This window comes from Stegastes partitus, unplaced genomic scaffold (assembly GCF_000690725.1).
Source record: "Stegastes partitus isolate 25-593 unplaced genomic scaffold, Stegastes_partitus-1.0.2 Scaffold1916, whole genome shotgun sequence".
Classification (NCBI taxonomy): domain Eukaryota; kingdom Metazoa; phylum Chordata; class Actinopteri; family Pomacentridae; genus Stegastes; species Stegastes partitus.
This window is the reverse complement of record NW_007579647.1, coordinates 125957-135396: the sequence shown is the minus strand read 5'-3', so window position 1 is coordinate 135396 and position 9440 is coordinate 125957. Positions and strand designations below refer to the sequence as shown.

The following is a 9440-nucleotide window of genomic DNA, read 5'->3' as shown; positions in this document are numbered from 1 at the left end:
CTCACTATCTTAATAATATCCTGAGGCTATCTTTGCAGACTTCTTTGGGAAACACACAGACGGCATTGTTTGATGGCCGCTCAATGCTTTTGGTTGGTAAAATCAAACATAGCGTAGGGGCTGGGATGAAACGGGTGCACAGCAGAAGTGCAGCATGCATGACTGGAGTGAGCCATTTCAAAAACCAAAAGTGCTGTGTTATTGTTGCTAAAATAATCTCACAACAAAATATTTAATTCATGCGCTCGCTACCAAAGTCAGAATATCACCAAGCTTCTCTCTGATGTGCAAATGTACTGCACAGTGACATACAGTAGCCTCGTGTGAGTTGTACCACAAACGCCTGGAGTACAGACTCATGTGGGACTGCCAGCTGCCAACAAGGAGCACAAACTGCATTACATTGTAAGTATTGACGAATGCAAAACGCAGCAGTGACAAATAGCTTCAATCATAAGCTGCTGCAGGACAGTTAAAACTGCTATTTTGATAAGATAGTTTATGCAGCAGACCATAAGGCACTAACCTGTTGAAGCACACTGAAGGGTTTTTCGAGGCATTGTCTGGATAGTCCATTGTGTTAAGCAGAGTAAAGCGTATCACTGTCAATTGTAAATGGAGTTGAAGGCTGCATAATCTGATTTTATAGTGCAACTGGAAAGAAGATTATGGATGATGATGACAATAAAGGCGTGTGCCTAGTGCTGCAGTGTGGTTCTAATTAGAAAGCTTTGTTTAGGAAAAACAGCTGAAGTTTTCCTTATATGCTGTCATCCTTTATGAGACAAATACTTTTTTTTTTTTTTTACTCTAAGTGACTTATGAAAGCCTCCTGTCAACATAACCAAATTTGAGTTATTGTTCCATTACAACTGCCTCAGGAAATTACACAGTCTACGATGACGCGCATTACAATACATCCTGAATAACTGCTCTGAGAATGTTATTACCTATAAAGTAGCCCTTTGAAGAAGATACGTCTCAGACGCTTTTCACATTTGGCGTTTATACCATTTCCTGAGTACAATGGCTTCTCTGTTTTATAATGGGATCAGCAGCAGCTTTGAGGTTAAAGAGGCAGCGTTCTGACAGTCAGGATGAAGCCAGGTCTTAAGACGACTTGGCTGGTGAAACGCTCGTGCATGTGAGTTGATTGATCTTTGATGTGAATGTTCTGGGGATTTCATATATTTATGTATAATGTAATATAATGTAACGATCTGCATTATAAGTGACATATTTAAAGTAGGCCATGGTGCCAGCATGAAATGATCCTGAGGGAAAGCGCTGGTGCAGACTTAAGTTTGAGTTAAACCAAAAACAGAAAAGAAACCAACAACGAGCTGAGCTGGAAAGAAGACAGTTTGGCAAATTGAGTTTGGGCTTGACGGGAATAGTCTTTACGTGCGTGCGAGGCTACGCCGACAAGGGTCGGTAGGCTAAATTAGTTCAGAGTCTCAACAGGCTGCACAGCCACAGTCGTGTCAAATAATGAACAGTGCAATTCGCAGAGAGGCAGAGTAAGAACTTACTTCTCCACTGCAGCTGATGCTCAAGTGCGAGACGCTCAACATAAAACACGACTGAGAAATGTATTGATCCTGTGTGAGCAAACCTTTGTACATGTCACAACAAAAACCAAACACACAATAGATACAAATTTGGACTATTAAATATTCATAATCTATCATCTAGCAAAAACATTCATTACAGCTCCTCAACTGTGAGGATTTATATGATTGTAAACTGAATGTCGTTGCCTTTTTGAAATGATTTATTGCTTCACTGAAACATAAGGACGGATTTATCGACAGCAATACTAAACAGAGGTCGCAGCCTGAGATGCAGTAGTTAAACCTCAACTAAGTACTAATTCTAATCTGGCAAAGAGCTCGCTTAAAACCTTTAAATCCATCTGAAATACAAATAATTTCCCAAACAGGGCTTGTTTACTTTAATAAATGCCTAAGAAATGTGTCACCAGCATGTTTAGACAACATTTCTCAAAAACCTCTCAAGGAAAATCTGCTTAGGGCACTCTCACAGGATGATCACTAAATTCTGTTTTGACTGAGCTTCAGGCGGCCAACCAGCCGTACTCAGCCAACGCTGGGATCTGCCAGAGAAAAAGTCCCAAATGCCAGCAGTGTTAGTACAAGTAGTACAAATGGAGCCCGAAAAACTGGAGGTAGGGACAGATGTAATTCTTCTATATATAACCATTACACACTCACTATAGGTACTGGAGGTACCAGATGGGTGCATTAAGCTGTGTGTGTGGCAGTTTAGAAGTGATTTATGAGGTGGCGCTGCAACTGCATGACGAAACAGCAGACAGAACATCAGAATTTTAACCTTCACTCTGCGTCATTACACGCTAAGTTGCAAAAGGTCATAAGCAGTAAACTGAGAATAGCAAGAAGGCAAATTGTGCATGACAAAAAACAGGATTGTGGGTGCTATTGTGTGCATGTTCTGCTGTACACCTAGCAGTGCAACAAGTGAATAAATCAAGCAATAGCCAGACAGAGTGAGAAAAACAGAACAGAATTTGCATGCGTGACCTGGTCAAACACCAACCTCTAAACTGTCGGATCATGGTCTGGTGCTTCTCCACGGCGTCCTGCAGGATTTTCTCTGCGGGGTCCATTTTCCAGCGCCACTCTGTGCCCACAGGGTTGGTGTGATGTCTGTTCGTGGAGCACAGACATGAGCGTCACACATCACTACATCCATCTTTATATGACGCCTATGGAATCAACTGACAAGCAGCATTGCTCAAAGGTATGACTCTCACGCAGACCGACTTGGGCCATTAGCCTGCGCTCATTTAACACAAATACATTTTGACCAGCACAAAAAACATATTTTACTTGAATCAGAGGAGCTTTTATCTAAAAAGGTGACACATATTAAGACCGAAGATGTTTATTCACAAGCTGAAAGTGAATTATGTGGGTGTGTGTATTCTCACCCTATAAACATATTAAGTGGAAGAATGCATGCCACTGTCAAAAACTGCTCCTCCTCTGGGTGCTAATAACACCTTCTAACTGTCCAAGTGTGATGTCTATGTGCAATAACAAATCCTGAGGCATCACAATATTCAGACAGTCTGTCGCATGCATATGCAGACGCTAACATCGCATGCACCGCCGCTGCCCGTACAAATCTAACTCCACCTGTTGCCACAGAGAGATGGATGGCGAGGGCAGCGGCGACAATGCGTCTGTGCCCTGAAATTGCTTATTTCCTGTCATCCCACATAGCTGCCTTGAGAGAGACTGGCATATCTGTGATGACAGGGAAGCAGTTCACCGCTGCACATTCTGACAGCGACCTTTCAGTGCTCAACAGAGTCGCCTCCTCAAATGGAACTTAAGGGGAGAAAAAGGTCCAATCTTTCACTGATGTCACGATGAATCAGTGTCCGTATTTAGGCCTCGCAGCAACGCCGGCCATTACTCTTCTGCACATGAATCATTAACTTGTTTGCCACAATGAGATCTTCACTCAGCGACAGGGAGTAATGAAGTAAACAAGTTGGGTTCAGCTGAGGAGAAAAACAAAGCGTCAAGACAACAGTCCCTTAATGCTATGCAACTAAGTTCTCTTCCATCTTGTGGTAGGTTCCACTGCTCTTCAAGTAAACATATACACTGAAAAACGCAACCTTTATTAAAAAAATTAAAGTTCTAGATAATGGGGCAGCAGAATATCTCGCATCACCTGGGTTAATTAAATCATTATACAGCTAAATAAACATTCAAAACATACCAAAAAGCTGGAGTTAAGTCTGTTCTAGTGCAGCTCTAAGACACTGTATGTAATAATCAGGCAATAATCAATGAACAAATTAAGTGATGGGAATCATCTGGTAACTTCTTTAAAGTTTACACAAGTCTGTCTAACTTTTGCGGCGTCTATGTTGGTGGCAAGTGAAATTAATAGAAAAAAAGCCAATTAAATTTCTCCTCAGTGATGATTACTGACAACCGACCGGTACGCACCTCCAGCAGAAGACACACTTGTTGGCACAGGCGAGGCTGGGCGTAGTCTCCATGCACCGGTGGGACTCGATGCCGTAGAAAGTGTGCTTGTAACAGCCTCCTCTCCCACGTAACATAGACTAACCAAGAGAAACAACATTGAGAGTCATGCGCTGAGCTCGTCAGACGGTCGTATTCTACATTTAGGAAATAAAGTTACCAAAGAAACGTATTGATCTATTAGGAAGGGCAAATTACCTTAGTCCATCGGCAAAGCTTCACTCCTGAGTGACTTCCAATTAGTTTATATCCTGCACAGAAAGATAAAGAACAACGTGTGAAGAATAAGGTTTTCATCAGTAAACAGCTTTTTGATTCAGAACCACTGATTCAGCAGACACAAGGGTGGACGCTACGTTATCTTTGGGGAGTCAATGAAACCCAGCTCAACATTTACAAAACCCTGCTCATTCACAGTCCTCTGCTAAAGGCTACTGAACGTCTCCAACACAGTGTCTCACGGCTGCTCAAATGTAGAAAGGCAGGACGAGCGTTTCTCATTCCCTTTTTTTTTGGCACAAAAGGAGGATCAAGTGCTTCAAATGCACTTTTCTCACAGGTGTGCCTCTCTATCCTCTTATTACTAAGGCTTCAAACGGCCACGTTTGGATGAGTCCATGCAGGCTTCTCTCTTTCTCTTCTCTCTATATCCTCCACTGTGATATCTGCCATAGAGAATACTTTTAACAGGTAACGTACTCAAGAAATCCTAGAAGGGATTTATGACTTTTGAAGTGATTTAATGTGGCCTCCCAGTAAGCCAAGAAGCAGCACTGCAGTCTGATGTGGACTTGAGGAGATAAACTTCTTATTTTGGAAGCTTGTATGTGTTTTACCTGCTATTAAGCGCAACTGCACGTGATAAACCTAAAAACACAGCAGGGCGTTTGTGCCAAGGTGTGCATGAGCGCTACCTGCTTCCACAGATCCCGGGATTGATGATAGATGAGTCAAATGTGAATGTTATTCATCAAGGCTCATGAATATATTTGTAGAGAAGGCTGAGTGGTGAAAATGCTCATTTTTTTGATGTAATACTTCAATGAGACAGCTTGCCACTGATCAAGGATAGTCTTCTGGTGCGTAGAAAAAGAACACCAACTACAAAAGCACAAACACAAAGCGACACACACACAGAATTTATTTTCTTTTTTCTTAAACACCGAATGTTTGATGTTCCTTTTGCACTTTGGAACAAAAACATGCTGACCAGCACCTAATAGTTTTTTTCCAGCAAGATTACTTAAGAATTACCAAGTCAAATTTCACGAAGCTTGGTGGAGAGGTGGAGCACGGGAAAGGAAAGAGCCCATTAACTTTGGCGCAGATCCGGATCATTTTTTAATAATACCAAAAATTGCAAGATAAGGCACTGGCCTTGGCGGAGTATGCGCTCTCTGAGTGGCCTTCTAGTTTAACTATTAATTATTTTAAAGTGAGCAATGTTTCTTTCTCATCTTGTGAATTTAAGGCCTTCCACGTCCTTTGAAGTTCTAGTGGAGACAAAGCCTCTGAAACAGAGCTAAACCAGCCAAGACTTTCACCTGGAGGCATCGTAACAGAGTTCATCTGCACAGGCACAGATATTAATTACCATGCATGTGTTTCTGTGCAGTGCCTGTGAGGCAACATAATTCATTGAAAATGTGCAATCCTAAAATTTACATTCTACCAGACAAATTCTCAAGAAACCACCACATCTCATAGTGATTCTTCGAAAGACAACATCGCTCTAATTTAAAAATAAAACGGCATATCAAACGTAAACAAACAGACTGAAAGACCTAAATCAGTGACAGCTGCTTTGTCAACCAGCTCTTTAAAGAGGACTTTAATTTGCCACCACAGCTAATTAACAGGAGGCTTACATGCAGCCTGCTGCTGCAAACGGCTGCTGAACAGAAGTTATTTGGTTACAATTCTATTGACGATTCTGGAAACAAACTACACTTAAATGCGTGATGGTCTGTAATCTGCTCTCAGCTGCCGGGGTAAATAAAATGAGCAGGAAGACGATGTTTAATAAGCTGCTTAGAATGTTTGGAGGAGTTTGCAGCTTCTTATCCAGGATCTTGCAAAAAGTAATGAAAAAGACACGGGACAAGAATCTTTTTTTTTACTGTTTTAGCTGCACTTTTATGCATTAGAGTGAAAATTCTGATGTGAAATAAGATTTTTAACTGTTTTTTGCCACACGTTCTCAGCTTATCATCTTAGATATTGTCTCACTCAAAACTCTGATTCATGTCTAATATAACTACGACACCCCTGCTCACAAAAAAGACTTGGTAGGGGATTCATTTGCTTCTTAGCTTCACATTGTTGATCCTGTACTATTGTTTTCTGGTGTTTATGACCACCTATAGTTATAATGGAACAACAAAACTCGACATTGTTTGGGGCAAATGTGCCCTAAAAAGGTCCTACATTAAACGCAAACTCATTTTTGCAGTAGATAAGATACGTGTTCTCAGGGGAATATATCAACCTCAGATCATTTCAATCAAAGCAAGAGAACATTTCATATTTGAAGGAGATAAACTCATTAGGGTCCTTAGATCTTTAGGAAGAAGTGACCTGGTAGAACCTTGAGGCAGAACCAAACAGCATGAAGCTGACTTTAATTACTGAGCTGCACACAGATGACACCAGCTTCTTGTGATCTCAAATTCTTAAGTCCTTTCCAAATCTAAACCTGTGCCTTTGACTGACTGACTGGTTTCTCTGCTGCTATTTCCTTTGTTGAAAATAGGTGCAGAGGATCATCGACAGCAAACTATTTCTTAAGAATGTGCGGCGCTACATTAAAACTTTCTTGGACGCTGCACTGGGGTTTCAGCAGTGTGACATTTGCATCCATGCCATGCCAGAAAAAGACTAAACAGGAAACACAGCCTTCCAAGAATGAATACCATTAAAACAATGCCAAAACTTTCATCCTTCTTTCTTTTATATCAAATAAAACAAACTGCCCACCAGGACAGACTGTTGCCAACATAAACACCATGAAATAGGTCAACATTTGGTCAAATGAAGTGAAGTCTTGCTCACAGAGTCCTATTTATAGAGTGTTGTGTAAGCTAACGGTGGGGGGTGTTTGGCTGGAAATGACCAGCCCGTGCTGCACGAGTGAATGGACTTGTGGACAGAACAGTAAAGGAGTAAAATAGTAAAATGCTTCAGATTGACCCAATGTGTCAACAATCGAGATTCTCTGGCTTCACGAGAGACGGCATCAATTTCCCAAAGTGCAGGGTGCAACCTAATCATATAAACATTGAGCTAAATTAAATGTCACGCATTCAGACAGAGCTACACTTCAGATTCAGCAGCAGACAAACCTCTCACAGTCTATTCTTTTAGTATTTCCCCAGATAATCTTTTTAACTCGATTTAAGCCTCACATCCAATATTAAAAAAAATACTGGGTTGAAAGTGATAACTGCTGCACGTTCGAGTCACCGTTTGCGATCACAGATGTTTCTGTGACTTAATATCTGGTCCTCAAATGAAGATAATCTTTCCATTAAAAGAGGTCTCATTTTCGTACCAGTGCAATAAGACGTTTCCTTCACCAGTCAGGTATTGAATGCGCCGCATCATTAAGTGCCATTAGATTACACGTTATTCCACCTTTACGCTTCTCCTCACGTAGCCCCTTTGACCAACTTTAAATACAATTCTCTCTCAGGGGAAACGTTGGAACAAGATGCAATTTCAGCACCTGATTAACTGAAAACTAACTCGAGGGTTCAATGGGTTGCTTTTTTTCTGCTCTGTGTGAGTTAGATTAACAGCCGTTTGAGGTCGTTTAATGAATTACAGCATTGTTATGCACTTGAGGTACGTTGAGTTGGAGAACATGGACACCTCTGCCAGTGACTTTGGTAACGGGGAAACTTATCAGCGAGAAAACGACCCCTCTGTTGACAATTTGTGGATATTTGTTAGATTTACTGCTAAAACTACAAGAAAAAAGGGGGTGGGTATATTTCATGATTTATGTGATTTACAACTTTGCTGCCCTTGAGACAAGAAAAAGGTTAAACATGCTGACAAACAGCTGGTGCTGCTCGGTCTGTAATGTGATTTTTTTATTGCAATGCAGCTACATAATATGAATATATTATCCACACTCACCATTGACACCCACCAGATGTTCTTTTAAAAAGGGCGACACAGTTTTACACAAAGAAGTCAAAGAGTCACAACATTCGAGTCTGTTAGTTAACAATCTGGTGTCAACTTTAAATTTGTTTTACGGTCTGCTTTTGTAAGTGAAATCCGCCTTTCCTCACCTTGCTTTGTGAGTGCTTCTCTGAGGGCCGGGGTGATCATCTCTCGTCTCTCCTCTTCATCTTCGGCCTTCTTCACTCCGTTCAGTTTGGACAGCTTCACCATCTGGCCGTCTCCTTGAAGCTCCCCTTTACCCTGCGGCAGGAACAAAACTTTCAGTCCGTTGTTGTTTACAGCCGTTGTGGCGTAAAAATTTGGTCGAGAATGGCAGCTGGCACCTAAAACGCTCTAGATGACAAAATTTATGGTGTTATAAATTTTACATTCGGGAAAACAATAAAATTCAGCTAATGTTGTAGAAAAAAAATATAGATCAAACAGTGTTTCAGTCAACGATAAACACTGAATATTCAACAGCGCGGCTAGATGCCAATAATTTACTTCACAAGGACACTTGGGGACACCTAAAGACATAATTTCTGAAAGACATCAAACAAGAACAGAACAAACAAACTACGACCTGCAGGCTTGAAACAGAGAAATATTCAAAGGCTGCTTAGAACACTGCAAATGACACCACTGCAGCTACTGCACAGACACTCCAGTGCTTCAAGCTTTGTTAAGCATAACAAATATACTTCGGCATCAATTGTGTACTTGTAAACACAACACTAAAGAGGTCGGAAATATGACACTACACACTCTGCTCTGCTACCTGCCCATTAATCACAACTGCCACAGCAATAAATCTTCTTTAAGTCATGAAATGCCAATACTAATGAAACTGCAGTAGGATGCAACTCAAAGTTAGGAAAGTCTGTAACTTCAGCAAGTTTTCATTTAGTGATGTTGATGCCACAGTTGGACAGCATTGGCAAGGTCTTGTTTAGCATCTTCCTTTCTTCAAACATTTAGTGCTTGAGACCAAAATCCTAAACTTGAACTTCATCTGTGGACAGCACCTGTTTCCAGCTGCAGTCTTCACACACTTGTGATGAGTCTCAGGTAAGGTTTTCTCCTTATGACCCTCCTCATGCATAAACTCTGCACAGCAGAACGATGCACCGTTAAGCCTTTCTGCATATCCTTGGCAGAGGGGGCGCTGCAGTCTTACAGATGTTTTCTAGACTTCCACAGGTCCCCTAACTACCATTC

General features: G+C 41.2%; 1 protein-coding gene across 1 annotated transcript in view; it reads right to left on the bottom strand.

Moving 5' to 3' along the window:
* Nucleotides 1–9440, bottom strand: part of tyw1 (tRNA-yW synthesizing protein 1 homolog (S. cerevisiae)) — a gene marked incomplete at its 3' end in the record, with an annotated part of 35629 nt that overhangs the window by 11416 nt on the left and 14773 nt on the right. The window contains exons 8-11 of the mRNA XM_008302984.1: nt 8348–8480; nt 4248–4300; nt 4011–4129; nt 2581–2690 (exon numbers count right to left, since the gene is read on the bottom strand). Of these exons, the coding sequence (XP_008301206.1) occupies nt 2581–2690; nt 4011–4129; nt 4248–4300; nt 8348–8480 (415 nt within the window). The remainder of the gene's footprint in view (nt 1–2580; nt 2691–4010; nt 4130–4247; nt 4301–8347; nt 8481–9440) is intronic.